This window comes from Amblyomma mixtum, chromosome 10, assembly GCF_055824585.1.
Source record: "Amblyomma mixtum isolate Tamu chromosome 10, ASM5582458v1, whole genome shotgun sequence".
In the NCBI taxonomy this organism is placed as follows: domain Eukaryota; kingdom Metazoa; phylum Arthropoda; class Arachnida; order Ixodida; family Ixodidae; genus Amblyomma; species Amblyomma mixtum.
The window spans coordinates 121272209-121292770 of record NC_143021.1 but is presented as its reverse complement, the minus strand read 5'-3'; the positions used below and the strand labels follow the sequence as shown (position 1 = coordinate 121292770).

At 45.5% G+C, this 20562-nt stretch overlaps 1 protein-coding gene across 2 annotated transcripts in view; it reads right to left on the bottom strand.

The window, feature by feature from the left end:
- The window catches only part of LOC149326806 (uncharacterized), a 106631-nt gene that overhangs the window by 3261 nt on the left and 82808 nt on the right, over positions 1-20562 (bottom strand). For both annotated transcript variants that reach the window (XM_089565057.1, XM_089565058.1), the window contains 2 exons: positions 6449-6523; positions 3791-3873 (listed from right to left, as the gene is read on the bottom strand). In XM_089565057.1, coding sequence (XP_089421183.1) covers positions 3791-3873; positions 6449-6523 — 158 coding nt within the window. The remainder of the gene's footprint in view (positions 1-3790; positions 3874-6448; positions 6524-20562) is intronic.

Sequence of the window (20562 nt, the reverse complement as noted above, 5' to 3'; positions counted from 1 at the left end):
ACATACTGATTTAGATTTATTACTTGTTTAAGCCTGAGGTGCGTAAGCGGTGCACGTGGGGGCTTATTGTTATTAATTTATTTGTCTATTTCTTTCAAAATAGGGCAGGCAGCAGTGCTGCCTAAACAGGAAAGAGTTACAAAAGCGCGTTACATCAGCACATTCAACAGCCAAAACGCACAGACCGTTGTGTAGTTCGATTGCGTCAGGAAAAAACAAAACTGCAATTGCTTAGCCCTGGCATCATATGGCCGTATCATTTTTGTGTGGTTCAATGCTGACGACCGTTTTGGTGCAGAAATAAGCATGTATCACGTGTCAATGCAGTTTTGTTGTCGTAAAGCAAGTACAAAAATTTCAACCTGGCATTTGCCTGCGCGACTGGAGCGGCTCTACTCCATGATACCTCAGCATGTTAGTGACAGAAGAACGCTTGTGATTCACCCTGCCGTTAAATGTGCTCCATCTGCTCCACCGAGCGCACAAGGCGACGAACCAGAGGGCGAACTCAATATCGGCCGGATTATCGCTGCTCTCTAAATGTGCGAGGTGGACGCAACGAATGGCTTTTGAAACATGCACATAAAGGCGCGAGAACGCTGGGTGCACGTGGTTGCAGAAATGCGTTTCTATCGAGGGCCCATAGGAACCCACGTTGAGCCAGTCATCTTGACCACTGTCATCTTCTCCTTTACCTTCCTACTCTTCCGAAATCACCTGGATAGCATCGGTGACCTGACCTCCTCGTTACTGCGCTTCTGTGTATACGTTATTCGCTGACATGTATACAGTGGCAGCGGCATCATCCAGCGAGATCATCCAATTTTCAAACTAGAGGGAACCGCACTTCTCCGCAGGAGTTGGAACCGCGTTGAAATGTCTCCAAGATGCACCGGATAACTGCCCAAGTACGATGGTTCTTATGCTTCAAGTAGTAAGAGAATATGTCTGTTTAGGGCAGGTAGTGACCGCTGATCCGCATCATGAGAGGGGAAATAACTAGAAGAATAAGAATGAGGTGGAGCGCATTCGGCAGGTTCTCTCAGGTCATGAATGGCAGATTACCCACAACCCTGAACAGAAAAGTATACAACAGCTCTATCTTACCAGTACTCACTTAAGGGGCAGAAATGTGGAGGCTAACAAACAGGGTTGAGCTTAAGTTAAGGACAACGCAGCGAGCTATGGAAACGAAAATTATAGGTGTAACGTTGAGAGACCGGAAGCGGGGAGAGTGGGTGAGGGAACAAACGCGGGTTAATGCATTTGCTCAGGACGAACAGACGGGAAAATTGGTTGTACATCTTAAAATTTCCGAGCTCACGAGAACGAAACGAAAGTTGAGAGAAAGGCCGCACACCACAAAGCGCCGCACTTCAACTGATTTATTTGCATGCGATGCGCCCACATTTATACAATGAATCACTGGCACTCGCGGAAAAAACTACAAACATCAAAACAAACCTCGCGGTGATATGCCTGGCCACTCTTTGATAGCGGTGATGCACGGCGTGCGAAGAACCAGACCACGTCATAAACAAAAAAAAACCTAACAGTATTCACCGCAGTCGTGGCCTAGTGGTCTGGGCGTCCGCTTCGGCTGCGGGAGGTGGTTGGTTCGAAACCCACCGCCGGACACCCACCGGTAAAAAATGGGTACAAGCCACCCCCGGCCCGGCGCCCGGTTTCTTCAGGGGTGTGCATTGGAGGAGGTTCCGCTAACCCCGCTGCGCCCTTTCGGGGGCAAAACAAGTTTCGAACACAAAGTGGAGAGTTGACGGGGTCAACGGAGTGTCGAGAGCTCGACGAAGTGAGTTCGCTCTAACAGTATTCAGAGCGAGTGAACACGTGGAAGGGCAACCTTTGCAACAGCCGTTACTGGGACATTACTGGGGCACAGTACTCCATCCCCTTGCCTTGCGGTCGAGCCTACATCGGCCAGACTGGGAGGTGCCTTAATGAGGGGCTCAGAGAGCACAACAACAACGTCAAGAATGACTCCCGACACGTGGGCATACACTGCCGTGATTGCGAACTGTGCAAGAAACACGGGCCTATCTCTGAGCAGACCACAGTTTTGCGCAGGTGTGGTGAAAAAAACCACAAGGGAGATTATTGAAGCTAGTGAAATCTATAAACTCAAAGATAATTGTGTCAGCATTGCTTCTGTGCAGTTAAGTGCAAAGGAGCGTCATTACTTAAACTTAATGCCCCAGTAACGGCTGTTGCAAAGGTTGCCATTACACGTGTTTACTCGCTCTGGATACTGTTTTTTTTTGTGTATGACCTGGCCTGGTTCTTCGCACGACGGCCAGCACCGCAATCAAGGAGTAGCCAGGCGTATCACCGCGATGCTTGTTTTGATGTTTGTACTTTTTTCTGCGAGTGCCAGTGATGCATTGTATAAATGTGGGCCCATCGCATGCAAATAAATCAGTTGAAGTACGGCGCTTTGTGGTGTGTGTCCTTTCTGTCAGTCTTCGCTTCGTTCTCATGCGCTCGGAAATTTTGATGGGGGTGAATGACATCCTAGACAAAGTCCAGAGGAAGAATTGGGGGCTTGGGCAGGGCATGTAATGCGAAGGCAAGATAACCGCCGGTCCTCAAGGGTAACGGAGTGGATTCCAAGAGAAGGCACGCGTAGAAGAGCTTGTCAGAAAGTTAGGTGGGCGGATGAGATTAAGAAATTTGCGGGAATACAGTGGCAGCAACTGGCTAAGAAGGACAGGGTTAATTGGAGACACATGGGAGAGGCCTATGCCCTGCAGTGGGCGTAGTCAGGCTGGTGATGATGATGACCGTAAAGAGTTATTACACAAAATGGCCGTAATTTGCAATTTCTGTATTTATTTAGTCATTGCTGTAAATAATTCCTTGTACTAATGATGTCTCACCGACCGTTCGATCGTCTCCCGGTATTTTTCCAGCGCAGCATCGAGGCAAGTGAGGCAACGCTGTTACTGACAACGCCATTAGCACAGTTTCAGTGCCCCGCTTTGAGCCGCAGTTAGACTCCCAACAAAATAGAACAAACTGCGACGTGCTACTGTTAGATTTCACTCCAACCGATTTCCACTGAACGCCTTTTGAACCATACACGCGGAAGCCTTCCCCTCACAAAATAAAAAAAAAGTGCATGCTGGTTTCATTTTGGAAGACTCCTGAGGGGAAGTTTTGCAGTAAACCTAAATCGACTCAACTACATTTCTATGGTTGTTCCAGCTACAAAATTGAGTACTGACTTTCCTTTATTGAGATTATCTGTTTTTGTTTTTTTTTTGCCTTACACCAGTAATTTTTCTTTGAGTATCCTTGTTCTCCGCGCTGCTTCACGCTCCATTCTATCATGCCATCGTCGAACTTTCAGCTCCGAAAGCGAATACACTATCAGTACATTACTCTTCTAAGCCAAGCATCTATAAAAACAATTATGGAAGTTTAAAAAACGCCTTCCTATTTATTAAGAAACTAAATAAACTAATTTAGTAATGAAAGTAAATTTAAGTGTTCTAGTAAAGGTTATCAGAGAATATATATGTGTTGCAAAGAACGTAACGACCTACTACAAGCTTCGATTTTTTTCTCACCGTATATGAGCCTGCAAGCGCAACTATTTGACGTCGTTGACAAACAGGAAATATTTGCATTTTAAACGGTGTTCCGCTACAATGCTACCCTTCGTTGGAATACAAGTCGGAGAAATTTATTGTTTATTCTCTGCCCACGTCAACGACTCATTATCACCCCAAAATTCTCTAAGATTCCTCCGTGCGCTTTAAGCATGGCTTACCCTGCAACCACGGCGAATATGCAAGGAAAGTTGCTGGCTTTACCGCAAGAAGCGATTTCTGTGAAATGTTTTTCCAGGAGGACCTGCGAGAGAATAAAAGCACAGTATGTATGTCCCTTAACAAAATCACATATTGAAAAACAAAGAAGAACCCAATGGATAAGAAGAAAAATTCGAAACACAGGAATTAGCATCAGTTCACTTCACGCTCAAGCCGAAGGAGGGCCAGTGGTAGCTGCACAACATTCCCAAATCCTTAAGGCCCTACCTCAAAGTGGAAACGCAACAGCGGCATCAACAAAACACCTTCGCCAACTACCCATCAACCAGCAGCGTGTCACGCCGCACGAACGGCAGAGAAACAAGACTGCACCATTGCCTCGGAATGACAACTTTCGGTAGCTAGGGCCAGGGAAAAAGAACGTGGCTAGTGGGAACAGCGTGAAAATACGGGTACAAACAAACAAGCTAACAGGACAGGCACCGAATTACCAATAATTTTTTTAGAGCGACGGGCAGGTCTTGAAATGCAAGCCGGGACCCACGTGACACCAGAGAGCAGCACACAAAGCAAAGCACCTTCACATCAAAACATCATTCATCAATACCCTAGCAAACGTTTGGCACGTGTACAGCAAGAATTCAACACTCAACAGACCCAGTGAGCAGGAACCAACCCCAGCAGAAAACAAGAAAACTGTGAAGAGCGGCAAAATTGAAAGCGCGAAACAGAGCACTGTGAAAAAAATGAAATTTAAAGTTAAAAGTACAAGTTAACAAGAACAAAAGCGTATCGTAAAGGTAAAAGATATCACAAACAAAACATATCTCACAAGGATAACAAAACGGAGCGTAAGCTGAGGCATAACAACGAACTCGAGGTGGTTCTAACCAAAACGAATAAAAAAGGGATAACAGACAGCCAAAGTCAATGCATGAACGCAGAGGTGTGTCGAAATTAACAACGTTCTGCGATACCATATTCCTTGTCAGTGAGTAAAATTGGGTGCTGACACACTGGAGCCCACATCTGGCGATCAGCAGAGCCTCTATGCCAGCGCTTTCGATTTCAGTACGAGCATGTGAGTACAGTGGCTCACACTTTTGGCATGTCTTCTAGTGGTCATACACATGGCCACCGGCGCTATTACAAGGCGGCGGTGTTGCAGTATACCGTGGTGCTACTAGAACACTGCCACTAGAGCGGTACTAGAAATACGTGCTGGCTTGTTCATCATCATCATCATCAGCCTGACTACGCCCACTGCAGGGCCTCTGCCACGTCTCTCCTATTAACCCTCTCCCTCGCCAGTTGCGGCCACCGTATTTCCTCAAACTTCTTAATCTCATCCACTCACCTAACTTTCTGCCGCCCCCTGCTACTCTTGCCTTCTCTTGGAATACACCCCGTTACCCGTAAGGACCAGCGGTTATCTTGCCTTCGCATTACATGCCCTACTCAAGCCCCCATTACTTCCTCATGATTTCGACTAGGATGTCATTAACCCGGGTTTGTTCCCTCATGCACTCCGCCCTCTTCCGATCTCTTGACGTTACACCTGTCATTTTTCTTTCCATACCTCGATGCGTTGCCTTTAACTTGAGCTGAACCCTCACTGTTAGCCTCCAGGTTTCTGCCCCGTAGGTGAGTACCGGTAGGATACATAGTGTTGTATACTCTTCTCTTGAGGGATATTGGTAAACTTGAGGGCAGTGGGATATTGGCCTGCTCACCTGTCAGGTAAATTTCCTGCGGGCAGAACACCATTCAGAGCAAGCGCTTCACATGATCTACCGCGCTTTCGGACCTTTCGTGCTTGCAAGTATCATTTGAATAATGTTTTCTTTCGCCCTATGGTTCTTAGCCGTATTGCGGAGTCGTTGAAGCGGGGACGTGCAGGCGGGCAAGCTGCCGTTGACACATGCGGCTGTCGGTTGCGACCGCCGTGGAGAAGCACTTCCTTCACATATCCTTCCCAATCTTGTGCCTAAATTGGTGTACACTCCTTGGGAGTGCGGTTTTGTAGGGTGCCAAAACACCCCGTTTTGTGTCTCTCTCGGCCGCCGCTACAGCAGTTTCTTGACCTCGCGAGTCGGCGGGTTGCTCGTGGAAACATGCTGCCGTCTTTTTCAAATGTCCAAGAAGGCAAGCTCCTCCCGATGGTCGACGAGAGGCTTTTGAGAGACATAACGGACTCGAGATATCATCGGCGGGAACTCCAGGAGAGTTCATTTGAAGAAGTCGCTACCATCTCAGGCCCGAAATTTCCAGTTGAGCACGATTTGTGCATCTTCAAAATTGAAATAAATAGTAGGTTCAGTGTTCGCGTGAACTAACTCATAGAAGACTTCGCACAAGAGGCAAAGTTTCTGCCCATATGTCTGTCTCTGTTGTCTCTGCCTTCAAAACTGACTATATATGATGGTTTCTTTTAATTTTTGTCCGCTGTTGTGACTTAGTCTGGGGGTTGTGGGGGGTGGGGTACTAAGTCAGAGGCTAACTTCAATAGATACAACTGGTCCAAGGAAAGGCTTTCAGGGATAATACTGGAGCATCTTACACGGCGCGTACAGACAGCCTGTTTAATGTTTCTAATATCCGTATTTATGATAATATCCGTATTCATGATCAAGGCGACAGCTTGTCGAAATCCTCACCTCCTTGCTAATTCGTCTGAAAACTCTGAAGTGGCAGTCGCTGACGTCCACCCACACCGGTGTTCTTCCCATGTGCTGTAAACACGGCAAGAAAAACGCGGAGTCAGAGGTGATCACAGTTCACTCAACCTGTACACAGCGCCATGTACACGCAAGCAATGTCAACGTATCACTGGGAAATCAGTCAGCAAAACAATATTCAGCAGATGTGCCGAAAAAAAAACAGGTGTATTAAGAAATTATGCAGACAGAACCGTAATGCCTTTCGTTGTGATAATTATACTTATCGATTCTTCTCGCCCCAATTCTGGTTTCTGTCTGTTTCTGTAAAGAGCGCTGCTTTCTAGGTGATCTCTCGAAGGTGTGCATCACCTTTCGATGTCCTCCCTAATTGCCACCCGCAGCGATGGCTCAGCTACTTTGGCGTTTCGCTGCTATGCCCAAGCACGCGCAATCTAACCTCAGCCGCGACTGCCGCGTTTCCATGGAGGCGAAACGCGAAGATGCCCACATACTATGCGATGTCCTTGCACGGTAAAGAACCCCACGCGATCGAAGTTAATTCGAAACCTTCTTCTACGGCATCTCCCATATATGCGTCCAGCCTTTGGGCGGTAAAGCGACATACTACATTATGCGATGCCATACCCTACTCTACCATAGACACCATACCATGCCGTATAGGATACAATGCCATTCTGCACCGTACCATGCTATAGAAACATACCATAGCACAGCGTACCATGCCATACCATACTACACTATACAGGGTGTCTCACCTAGGACCCTGCAATTTTTAAACCAGGCTGTTTGAGTTACAAGTGCGCTTTTTTCGGCATAGCATTGTAAGCGGTGTAGTACATAAGAATACATCCATCACGTGCTAACTAGCCGGGCAATTAACTAGTATTGCATAATTAAGTTTTAAATATTACTCTTAGGCTCCCCAATATTTGAGAGGCGGGTAGCCTATCGTAATACCCATATAAGTTTTTAAAATTTCAGTATCGCAGTTACGCTCGGCGCTATGGCCCAACAAATTGTGGCTATTTCGACGAGTTATGTGCACTGCAGAGGTTGCTTTGGGTGCAAGCTTCTCGAAAGTGCATGTATTTTGGTGCGACGCAGCAAGAATTTGTTAGGCCACAGCGCCGAGAGTAATCGCGTTTTCGAAATTCTAGAATACTGCTGCGGTTCAACCCGCCATAACCTAGCAAGAAGCCTGGTCTTTGCAGAGAGCTGCTTTTTAATTTGTCCCCATTCACCCTGAGCACGTCACTTGGCGAGCAGTGGCACTGGCGTTATTCAAGGCAACGGAGGCAGCCGCGAGGAGCGAACGCTGCTGCGGCTCGGCGGCGAGCGGGGCACGTGATCTGACGTCACAACCACACCTCTGCCCATCCGTCTGCTTGAAGGTCGTTGACAAGCGGCTTCGATCTTGAGACTTGCATGCGGACTGATACTGTTATTACTTACGATAGGCAAGACGCTTCTCAATAATTAAGGAACCTACCATCATGATCATCCCACTGCCCACTGCAGGGCAAAGGCCTCTCTCTCCCTTGTCTCTCCAATAGGTGAGATGCGTTTCCAGATTCAGCGCAAAGGCTCATGGGAAAGTCGTCTGCTACCACTACTTCGCAAATTTTTCCCCCTACTCGCTGTGTTAATTCGCTTCTTACACTAATTTATTTCCACTGCAACGCCGCTGATTGTATTGCACCGTCGCAAGACCAACTCGATGCCGACTCTGCTCTTCTTCGTATCGTGTTTTCGCGTGGAGTACAACCAAAATAGTGCAGACGGTAGGAGGCTTTCTATGCATATGCAGTGCGATGTGTTGAGACGCGCTGTGCGCGCGGTTGCATGTATGGATAGTCCCACTGAGAGCTTTTACACGCTTTGAGGCAAATGCACCTATCGTTTGCTAAACTGTGCAAGCTCAGCCTTCGTTGTATTCGTGGTGCAGCAAAAAGAAAAAAACAAATATATAATTACCAACGCGTTACAATAGTTCAACCGAGCACACAGCCGACTGCCGTGCATACGCAGAACAGCTAAACCTACGCTGGCAATATTATAACCACGAGAAAACACTCGTACCTTTCGTTATTGTTAATTTCTGCGCTCAGGACGTGTTGATACGCAGCACGCGCTGATCTCACGGTGATGCTGTGCAATACGCAATGTCGCAGCACAAAGAGATCAGCGAATAAACGATGCCGAATATACGGCAATTCCTATGCAGAAGGCATTCGTGGGAGAAATTGGAACCGGAAGTAGCTGGCAGACGGTTTTTCCATGGTTGTTTGCATTCACTTCGGAAACGCACCTCACCTACTGACCCTCTCCTTTGCCAGTTGCGGCCACCGTATCCCCGGAAACTACTTAACCTAATCCGCCCCCCTAACTTTCTGCCGCCCCCTGCTACGCTTGCCTTCTCTTGAAATCCGCTACATTACCGTTAAGGATCAGCGGTTATCATGCTTTCGCATTACATGCCCTGCTCAAGCCAATTTCTTCCTCTTGGTTTCGACTATTATGTCATTAACCCGCGTTTGTTTCCTCACCCACTCCGCCCACTGGCGGTCTATTAAGGTTTCACCTATCATTTTTCTTTCCATAGCTCGCTGCATTGTCCTTAACTTAAGCTGAACCCTCTTTGTTAGCCTCCACGTTTTTGCCCCACAGGTGAGTACCGGTAAGATACAGCTGTTGTGCACTTTTCTCTTGAGAGATATTGGTAAACTGCCATTCATGATCTGAGAGAAGCTGCCATTTGCGCTCCACCGCATTCTTATTCTTCTAGTCAGTTCCTTCTCACAATCCGGATCAGCAGCCACTACATGCACTAAGTAGACGTACTCCCTTACAACTTCGAGCACCTCGCTCCCAATTGTGAACTGCTGTCCCCTTGCGAAACTATTGAACGTTAACTGTTAAAAAACTGATAACTATCAAATGTTAACTTGTCAGTATTAGTTTCCCAGCCTGCTAGTTAGCGTGTCTTATCTGCATTCTGATGTACTCTACCACTCACAATGCTATACCAAAAAAAAAAGCGCTTCTAATACAAAAAGTGTATTTTTAAAAATTGCAGAAACTCTCGGCTGAAACACCGTGCACACTATACTATAACATACAGTATCGTGCCATACAATGAACATGCATGCCGTACTCTACACTACCATAGCATTCCATACCATATTTAATTTGTTTATGTTCAGGGCGTTTATTTTCCTTTCGCGTTGGTTGGCCGGTGTTGTGTTACTGGCTTTCGCATCATCTGTTCATGTCCAATCTAATGTCACTTCGCCCAAGGCCGCATCTCAATATTTTCTTCTTTGCGCTGTTTCCCCTTTTTGTTAATTTTTGGTTTTTTAAATGCTCGTTTAAGTATTTCTCTGCCAACACTGCTTTCCTATCAAACATGTTATGTCACCTGCGAAATGCCACGCTTAAGCTCACTTCCTAAGCCGTTAGGTGGGCTCAGTAATGTAAACCTCGTTTTTATGTAGCTCCAGAGAAGTTTGGTTTATTGGTTTATTGGGGTTTAACGTCTCAAAGCAAATCAGGCTATGAGGGACGCCATAGTGAAGGGCTCCAGAAATTTCGACCACCTGGGGCGCTATTCTGGAAGGCCCGAGTTTGCTAAAACTCGGAATCTTCCCGAGCTCTGGCGACGCCCTCAGGTGGGTGAACTAATGGTAGCAAGACAAAATCCCACCCTCATCACGCCTCCAACTTCATTGGGTTATCTGGATATATTCCGTGCTTTATCATCACATCGGTGCCACCTCATGGGCTTCTTGGGCGGTCTACAAAGAACGGGTCACGTGAGCCAACCGCCGGTGCACTTTTCATTTGTGTGTCGCTCCACCAAGTGCATTGCGTGTGCAGTTAGACAAACGAGGTTTGTTGAATTTTATAATGCACTTAGTACACCTTTATAAGCATTTTATAGTGTGCAAGATTTGGATTTAAAGCGCTTTAGAGTGATTGATGCATTATTAAATTTTGCTTTGTACCGCGAGGGAACGCTACCAACGCTACGGTCCCGTCATCAGCTGACTGCCAATGGCGACGAGGTACATGTGCAACGCTGTGAAGGCTACGGAAGCAGTCTGCAAAAAACAATAAAGAGAGGTGCATCACTCCGCTCTGCTCTGTGGCCGTGTGGTCTAACGCGTTGCTCCGGATAGTCGGCAGGCAATGGGAGTGCGTGGGTTCAAATCCCGCATGGTGAAATTCTTTTTATCGCACATTTTTTTTCATCGCAAGTTTAATTTCGTGTGACTTGAATGAGAAAACTCGTTTTGTTTAGAATCGCTTGAATATTATGCCGTGTTCTCAAATGAACTGCATGCATCTGTTCATTTGATGCTTACCGCGTTAATGAGAGCTGTCCGAAATTCGTTGTCAGTGAGCTCGCACCGGCTTTTGGTCAGCAGTGGCGGTTATCTTCCCGATTCTGCAGCATTGTGACTATACTTTTTAGATGCAAGCGAGAGGTTTGTGCGAAAGATGACATTCATTCGTCGGGTTTAATTAATTAGCACAGTGGTGAGTGCTCTGCAGTGGCCCGATTAACAAGTGGTCGTCTGCAATCTTCGATTTCGCCGTTGCCGAGGAGCCCACTGTTTTGTGGGCCTCTCTTAAGATACCTGGCATGTTATGAATTGTTCTGTGCAGCCGGTTAGCGGCTGATCCACTCTTCGCCAAAAGAGTCTGGGACCGACTTTGGCACTGTGCTGTAGAGTAGCCCAAAGGACTTGGCGAGAACAGTTATTTTTTACTGATCACAAAGTTCACAAGCAAGATGTCTGTTAATTTAGAATGCTGGTTTATCATGCAGGAGCGCAGAAAACATGTTCTAGACTTCTTAATCGCCTATTTTCTGACTGTATATGTGTCACATTCTTGTGCATATCTGCAATTATTTTGTTTCTGTTAAGATATCTTTCGTTCTTAAGCAAAGAACGTTTTCCTTTGCCATTGAAGAGAGCTCTATAACTTCGCTATTGTATGCGGCAAAATAGCAGTATATTTAAACCGATTGGTCAAATTATTTTTACACACACCACCTTGATATGGCCTGTTTTCCCGCGTTAAGTGTTAAATTTTGAACATAGTGTTGATTCACACAGTGACAGAAAATAGTACTGCCCCAAGAGAAAGCTTGGCTTGATTTCCCTGCGCTCCTAGAAGAGCAGAAGCTGCTCAGGCAGGATTTTCATGCAGCCAGGTAAAAAGAGTTCCAAGCTGTGGGAGCGTCAAGTAAGAATGCAGAAAAAGTTGTACAACGCTAGGAAAAAAATATTTAGAAAGAGCAAACAATAAATGAGGCAGGACACTAAAGAATGCTGACCCCACAGTGTTTGCGAGAAATGGTTCATTCTGGAAACAGCCAGTGGCATGGATCACAGTGCATACAAATTAAAGGACACGTGCAGTGGATGTACACACACACACAATCAGTGAAGTGCTCCAAAATTTAAAAAAAAATGTGGAGCCGTCGAACAACACTATTTGATAAAACAAAAACCTGACCAATGTACTAACAAAGACATGAGTCGAAACAAATTCATACTCAACTGAGCAAGAGCCAGCTTGAAATCATTATCACCTCCGAAAAATTAAGGACAAAACATACAGTACTGGCTACCTCAACACTGGCACTGCATAACATGTCAAAGGGACCAGAGATTGGCAGTAATGCAAGACAACACAAAACCAGGGATCCCTTTTCAGGACATGAAGATCAGTCACGCATACATACCATTCCCAACCCTCACACACAAAAATGAGGACAATGCCTAGGCGTTTGTGAATGTTCAAACTTTTTGGACAGCACAATTGAATAAATTTCTGTTCAGTTAGTCGAACGAATCCAACAGTATATGTTCAAAATTTGCTGTCAGATTTTCAGATACTTTTCGAATAATTGACACAACGCTTGATTAAGCTCCACTGTATTTTTCTGCAATTAATCTTCCAAAAACTGCACACATTGACGACGTCTACAAGTATACGTATTCTAATTGGAAAAAAGTACTATTTGCTTTCCCTTACAAATTCTACTTCTATACAGACACTATTAACACGACCACCTTATCACCTACACTACAAGTTACTGCCCGATACAATTTGATGCAATGAATTGCAGTGATGCAATGATTTGATGGAAATGATACAATTTACTCGGTAGACTGATCAACACACACAGCCCCATATTTCACATTTTCACCCGCACACGCACAAAGGCGATCACAGCAAGCCGATGAGTCCTCTCTCTTTTCTCGGCAGCATGTGTATTAAACATCAATTCGAAGTCAGACAAGTTCCTCGATGCCACTCAAATCTTCATCACTGGAATCAGTGCTCGACTCATCAGAGGAGGAGTTGCACGAGTCAGAAATGCTGAAGACAACCGGTTCAGTTTCAGCGTCAACCATCATATCGCCTTGCCATGCTTCAGCCACAACTTGCTCCACATGAACACAACAGTTTTGCCAGTTTTTCTGGCTTACAGACGCCAGTGCTTCCGGCAGGAGCTTCTCCACTTCAGCCAAAGTGAAACATTTATTGCGACTATCAATATTGCATAAGCAAACAATCTGCCAAGTGCAGAAATATTACCGTTTAAAAACCCATTAAAATGCATGCATGAAATACCTGGAAAAATCCATGCACTTATTACTTGCGCAAACATGAGATAAAACAAAAAATTATCTACACTGTGTTTAAAACTGCTCAGTTACTGATAAACGGAAGCGGTTTTTGAGGTTTAATGCCTCAAGCAACTCAAGCGATGAGGCATGCCATGGTTAGGGCTGCCAATAACTTCGACCATTCGGGCTCCTTAACCTCCACTGACACTGCACAGTACCCGGACCACTATCACTAATAAATGGGAGAACATGCATGAAAGCATGAAAGCATGAAAGCAAAAAGCATGAAACATGCATGAAAGCAAAAACAGAGCATTCTTACAACCATTGTGTTCAATGCATAATGTGCCTTCCTCGTGAAATAGTTGGCCTTCACCATGTCAGGGCTGGACGTCGAAGGAGCCTTTACGCCAACGTAGGTCCTGTGGACGCATCCCACGACGTCTGTGATGCCGCCGCGCAGAAGGAAACGCTCCTTAACATACGCATGCTCGGCCGCAGTCGTGGGCAAAGCGAGCCACCGCTTCTACACAGCCGCGTCGATAAGCGTGTCGGAGACGTCCCTCACACAGCGGCTCAGAGTGCTTTGGTGGCGTCCAATAAAGCGGTCTGCGTCGACGCTCCCCTGGAAGCTCCCGGTCGCGAAGAACCGGAGGGCGCAGAGGACTTGCTCTTCGACCGAAAGCGACCCGGCACGCACTCTCCGCAGGCGTGGGTCGTCGCCTAACTCTTCACACAACTATCGTACCGATGTTTTAGAGAGGCGAAAATGTCGCTGGAATTCGTCGTTGGCCATGGCAGTAAACGGGTCCAGCCCGCCGTACTGACATTTGCCGTCAGAGGAAGCGATGACCCAGGCTGCTGCTACTGCCGCCATGACAGTCCCGAGATGAATTCAGGGCACTTCACCGTTCACGAGTTTAGGTCCGAGTTCACCTGTCAATCAAAATCATTGGTCACGCCCCCGGCGTGTCGTACATAAATTATAGGCGTACGCGCTATGGGTGGGACACTCCCAACATCCCTGCCGGCTACAGGTATGCTGCGCGGCTGTGCTGATTGCTGACAGACATCGGCGATGGTGACCATCGAAATATAACCGGCAAAAGGGACGTCATCGCTGATAAATCTAAGCACCTCTGCGAAGGACACGCAACGTGGCGACAGCCGCCGATTTCTTCGCTCGCATACCAAGATTGCACAACACTATAGCCTGTTGCAACCACGTAAAACACAGCACAACGCTGGCGGCGCGTCACACCTGCTTGCAAGGCGTCAAACACGGAGCACGACGACGAAACGGTGCTTGGAGCACGTCCTACTCCAACACCATCGCATCATAGGTGTTTCGCTTGGCCGTCCTTTGATCGGTGATAAAGCTCATCATCAATGCGTCAAACACATCCGGGATCGACAAATGGTCGCTGCTCCAGACCCAGTGCAATAAAGAGTTTGTTATTTCCAGCACGCAAGCACTGCGTACTTCACAACCGTAACACCTTTCTCTGTTACAAGTCCAATTCCATTATTAGAAACAGGATCCCTCATCTGCCCGAACGATATTAATGCGATGTCACTGCGGTATACAACGGCGATCGACGTTAGTGATAAAACCAGTCCGCAAATCCTTGCAGTGCGCGACGCAAACAAATACTACGCAGATACGCGCGCCACCACCTTCACAGCTTTTAGTCAGCGTCTGATGACATAGGATGAGTTGTGTCGCTGGGTAGCACGCTCTTCGCATCCGCAGTGCACTAAAGAGGCGTCACACACAACAGGCATAGGTATGAATCATTGAATACAGCCAAACAGCCATTTTTTTTTTCTCACACCGCACCACACCCACTCGCACGGCCAAATTCTACCGCTGAGATTCGCCAAGACTGTACAAAACGCAATGGTTGACCATAGTGAGTGCGGCAGCGGCCGTAGCACCGGAGAACTCCACCTGAGGTCACTGCAGACAGCAGCAGTGACGCGGGGGTGCAGTGCAGTTCAGTTTTTTGCTTTTGTGTATTATGCAAGCCAGAAGATGCAGGACTGTTATATTTTGATATACGACACAATAAAATATATTATCGCAATGGCCGAAAAAAAAAGACCGATTCAGCGTGTAGTAGTTGCCCAGTTTTTCCAGTCGAAGGCAGCGCTACCGGCGGCGTGTCAGCGCAGGAGCTCTCTGGTTTTCGGCCCGATGGGCTGCCGCTCTAGTTCGTATGCAATCCACGCTGCAATCAATGGCCTCACTATCGCCACTACCGGCGGAAGTGTCAAATCTTTGTTAATTTTCTAAAGCTATGTTTTTCATCAACGCTTCATTGGATGCAGATTTTAAAATACATTTGAAAATGAATAAAATGTTTATAATATTATCTGTTGCCTTTTAACGTATTCGAGAGAAGAGAAATGGTTGATACAAGAGTGCACCTAGTGCGCACTGTTCGTCTTCGGAAATGGAGAGACAGATAGAGCCTCAAAGAGAAGACACGCCTTTGACACGCCCGAAAAGACGTGTCAAACAGCTAGCGGCGAGTGTGCAGATAGATAGCAGGGAAGTCACGATTTCGGGATTGCTGATATGGCGCTGATAACTTCAGGTAGCGCTGCGGCCTGGTATTGCGTAGTGTATTGTGTTTGAAGTGTGAAACAGAAGCGCAGGGTGCGCTTGTATCGCCTTTACGTGGCTTTATCTCTACATTTTATTGTCCGCTGCCTGCACACGTTCCGCGCTATCTTCGCTCACTGACTGCCGTCATCGCAAACTCGGATGAAACTCGGGCGAGCGCCAAACTCGGGCCTTCCGGCATAGCGCCCCTGGGCTTCTTTAATGTGCACTGACATCGAACACTACACGGGCTTCTAGACTTTCGCCTCCATCGAAATTCTGCCGCCGCGGCCGGGATCGAACCCGCGTCTTTCGGGCCAGCAGCCGAGAGCCGTAACCACTGAGCCACCGCGGTTGGGCCTAGCTCCACATAGGTGTGTAGAGTGTCAAGGACGGAGACCTTGACAGCCATGGTAACCTATCCACTCCAGACGAATCCTTAAATTGAGGTGTTTTACAGCACGTACGGAAGCATGCACTGGCGCTCCATAGTGCGTGTACCGCGTTTTCTTGCGCACGTTGAGAGTGAGGTGTCCAATGAACCTGGTTAAAGAATGCAGCGCGAAAAGACAAGGACAAACGAAGAAGTGGACAGGACTGGCGCTGACTACCAACACATTTACTCAGAGAAACGAGCAGCTTTTATAATGCCATCCAAGACCGACGTGACCAGATAAAGCAGCATTCTTCAACCATGATCACTGACCAACATGCTCAAGCACGTACTTTAGTCAAATCAAGCCGGCCGCTTCTCCTGCCAGAATTCCCTCCTAGTATTTTCTACCAGATGATGAATGTTCAAATAAATAGCGGCCCATGATTCGGTCTTTGAAATGCCCGCCCAAACATTGGCTGAAAACCTCCTGTCTGTGCTCTCGAAGCCAGTGACGGTGCGCATCGGCCCAGTAATGGTCACTGAGCACGAGCGCAGAAGAATTTGGGCACAACTGTGCTTCAGCCATCCATATCCCCTTCCATGAAAAGTTAGGACAACGCCAGTAATACTGCGCAAAGCTTCGGGTGCTGCGATCTATGCCAGAGGCGCTCGCGGCTGTTCGGTTCCGCTTTGAAGCCGCCTACCAAAAGTACCTTTTTTGCTCGTAGCGCCCAGTAAAATATTTTTTTATAAACTTGTTTCACGCCTTTACAGTTTTGATAATGAGCTCCAATTTTTGGTATACCACACACTCTCTAAAATGAAAATAAGAAATTTAATTAGTGGTTTATGTAATTCACTTACTAATAAATATTTTGAAGTAAGCTTTATAGCGATATAAACCAAGAAATATATACAAATATTGTGTGGACTCACTGCACCAATTGCTTTGGACTAATCGAAAATAAAAATTATTCTAGTTCCAGCCACAGTGGGTAGGAAGCTGAAGAATTAAAAATTCTGCGCTCGACAATACTACTTTAAGTAATATGCGCTTGCAAGAAAAATAAAAGCAAATAATTTATATTACAATTGACAAAATTAATTTCAGTGTACTGTGCCAAATTAAAAATCGGTTAAGTATATTAAAGAACACAGCCCAATAAGAATTCAAGCAGAACTTGATTATCAAATAAAAAGAAATGTAATTTAGAATTTAATCTAAAACTTCTGCTACTTTTGCTGATTTCGGCAAATAATTTCATATTTTTGCCCTTCTGAACTCAAATAAGCGTTCATAATACACATTCCCACGTTTCAAAGGTTTAAATTACACTTAGATGCTCTCCTAGTACTACATGAGTGAATGCTAAAGAGGCCTAATGGAATTGGGCAGTTAGTGTTTGTTATTGTTCACAAAAAAGTGTAATTTCATTGTTCTGCCAAAATATTTATGATGACACGTAATTATAAAAAAAAATTTCAGACAGCAGTTGAGACTGCTAACGTGATGTGAAGGCATTAGTGTGTTATGTGAGAGTTCGACCTCGACGCAGTTTGCGCACAGAGAAATTAAATGAAGACGCGCCTCCGAACGTTCATTCCGCAAAGGCTGAATTCACAAAGGTCCGACCGAAACACTCGAACACTGGGCTCGAGCACGTGTCGCGAGCCAGCCGCCAATTTGACAGATATGCTACGTGCAACAGGAATTCGTATGACACCAACCGGAAGGCTGCCTGCGAACGCTTGCGTCACAATTTTGATACGTAAATTGATTTTTGAAGATAGAAATTACCTCACTTCTCCGTGGACACCTCAACGGCGCCTTAAGGGAAGAGGTAGCCCGGGAAAATATACAACTGAAGGTGCGTATGTCGCCGGTTCGAATCCGTGTCTCAAGCTAGCCTCCAACTTGACAAGCACGTACAAGCTATATGCACTGGGTAATCGTATCACTGTCAAATGGTCGCTCACAATTGTGGTGGTAATGTAGTCGGGAAAACTAGCGCCACATTGAGGTGAGCCAGTGGGAGTATATGTGGACGAATGAAAAATTATAGGAATGCCTTAAATGGCTGTGTTCTGCTTGCTGTGTGCGTTCTACTGCCACTTGATGACGTCACGTCGTATTTCTTGTCATAGCTGGCGTTTTCTGTGCCAACTGCGAGTACACACACACACTGATAAACTAACGCACGCTGTCGGCTTTTCTCTTAATGTGGCTAGAGAGGCTTTCGCCTTAAAATGTGACTGCAGGGACGCGCTGTTAGAGGCAGTGTTCGTCCTGCGTGGGAGCTTAAACGGGAGCTAATGGCGATGGCGTTTCCTGGCTGAAATTGCCCGTTTTGGAGGCGAATTAAAGGCAGTGGGTAGGCTTTATACGTTAGTTGTCAACGTTCAGAGCAATAACTGATATGTTTGTTTATTTATTTATTTATTTATTTATTTATTATTATTATTTTTTATGGGGCTTAACGTCCCAAAGCAACTCAGGCTATGAGGGAAGCACCAACTGATAAGTGAATGACACAACCGGAAGTGCAGGGAGCGCAGTTTATCGTTAACAAAGTAACGTCTCGCCTTAATAACCGTGTGAGATACGAAAGCTACTTTATTTAATGCGTTGCTAATATGTTCTTTCCACTATAAATGTTTGAATGAAAAAATTGACTCTATTAACAGGCTCCTTAGAACGTGTGTAATTAAAGTTACGAGCCTCTGTACCTACAGTAAAATATGACTTATTCTGTTTTAATTGTGTTCAGTGCTTCCGGTTTTCTCAAAGTCGGCAAGACTGAATTGTCAGTTTCCTCATTTCGCGGTTTAAATTACCGATACTATACTACCAGTACTGATGTAGATGGTTTGGAGATTCGGCCACTTAAACATGTTGCTACTATTATAGCCCCTGTTTTAGAGTACATCATTAATCAAATATTTTCATGCGGTCAATTTCCTCGCCGGCTCCAAGTGGCCAAAGTTACTGCCATATTTAAAGGTGGTGAGAAATGTAACATGTCTAACTACAGGCCAATTTCAATACTCCCTGTATTCTCCAAGGTCGTTGAGAAGCTAATACACGTACGAATGAGCTCATTTTTAACCAAGCATCAGATTATGACACCGCATCAGTTTGGGTTCACCAAAAAACGCTCTACAGAAAGCGCCTTGCTAGTGCAAAAAGAAATCATTCTTAACGCCTTTGAACACCAATTGTATTCACTTGGAATTTTCATAGACTATTCAAAGGCATTTGACAAAATAAATCACGTTACACTATTAACAAAATTGGAATATTATGGTTTCAGAGGCTGTTTCCTTTCTCTTATTAAATCCTACCTACAATACCGCCAACAAAGGGTGCACATACATAACTCTTGCTCCAGCTTCAAACCATTGCTACATGGCGTTCCGCAGGGAAGTATTCTCGGGCCACTACTTTTCAACCTATATATTAATGACCTTGTTAACATAGATTTAAATACATCATTTATTATTTATGCCGATGACACAAGCTTATTTTTCTCCCATCATAGTTTACACCTGCTTGTAAAGAAAGCGAATGCAGTACTTCATGTATTGAACACTTGGTGTCTAAATAATTCCTTAACTATAAACGTCTCGAAGACAAAATCAGTTCTTTTTCACCCTAAAAATAAACCAGTTAATTCAAATATTGTCCTGCAACTTGGTCTTTCAGTCATAGAGGTGGTACCAGTAATAAAAACCTTAGGTGTCCTTTTTCATGAGAATATGCAGTGGAACGCACATACTGACCTCGTTCACTCCAAACTATCCCGAATAGTTGGTATTCTTGCACGTTTTGGTAACTTTCTTCCTAAGCACATTAAATTACTTTTGTATAACTCCCTTTTCACATCCACATTATCGTATTGCTACTTGATATGGGGCACCACAATATACACAAACTTGTCCAAAATCTATCGACTGCAGAAAAAAGCTGTAAGAATTATTTCAAATGAACCCAATGACGCCCACACAAAACCTCTTTTTGATGACCTTAGATTACAACCATTACCAAACCTGTTCAATGCACTTCTGTTAAAACGTCATCATGCCTTTCATCTAAATAATGACCCTTTCCTTGAAAACCTTGCGACCCTGTCTCCGTTTGCGAAAGCATATAGCACACGAAGCAGTTAGACATGGAAGATTCCTCACACCCGTACTAACTATGGCCGCCAAATGCTGATGTACACACTACCACATGCTCTTAACTCTTCTGATAACACCTCCAAGTGACCTCCAAGACATTAACACTTACAATTATGAACCCGCAATGTTAGCCCTATCACTTAACATGTTTTTATGATTATGTAAAGCCGTCGCCATATATATATTGCTTTTCTTTATATCGCTATCACTTTTTGTCCCCTGCTGTATTGCTTTGTGAACGGGGTGCTAGCCTTTGTCAAGCCGTTACAGGCTTTTTGCT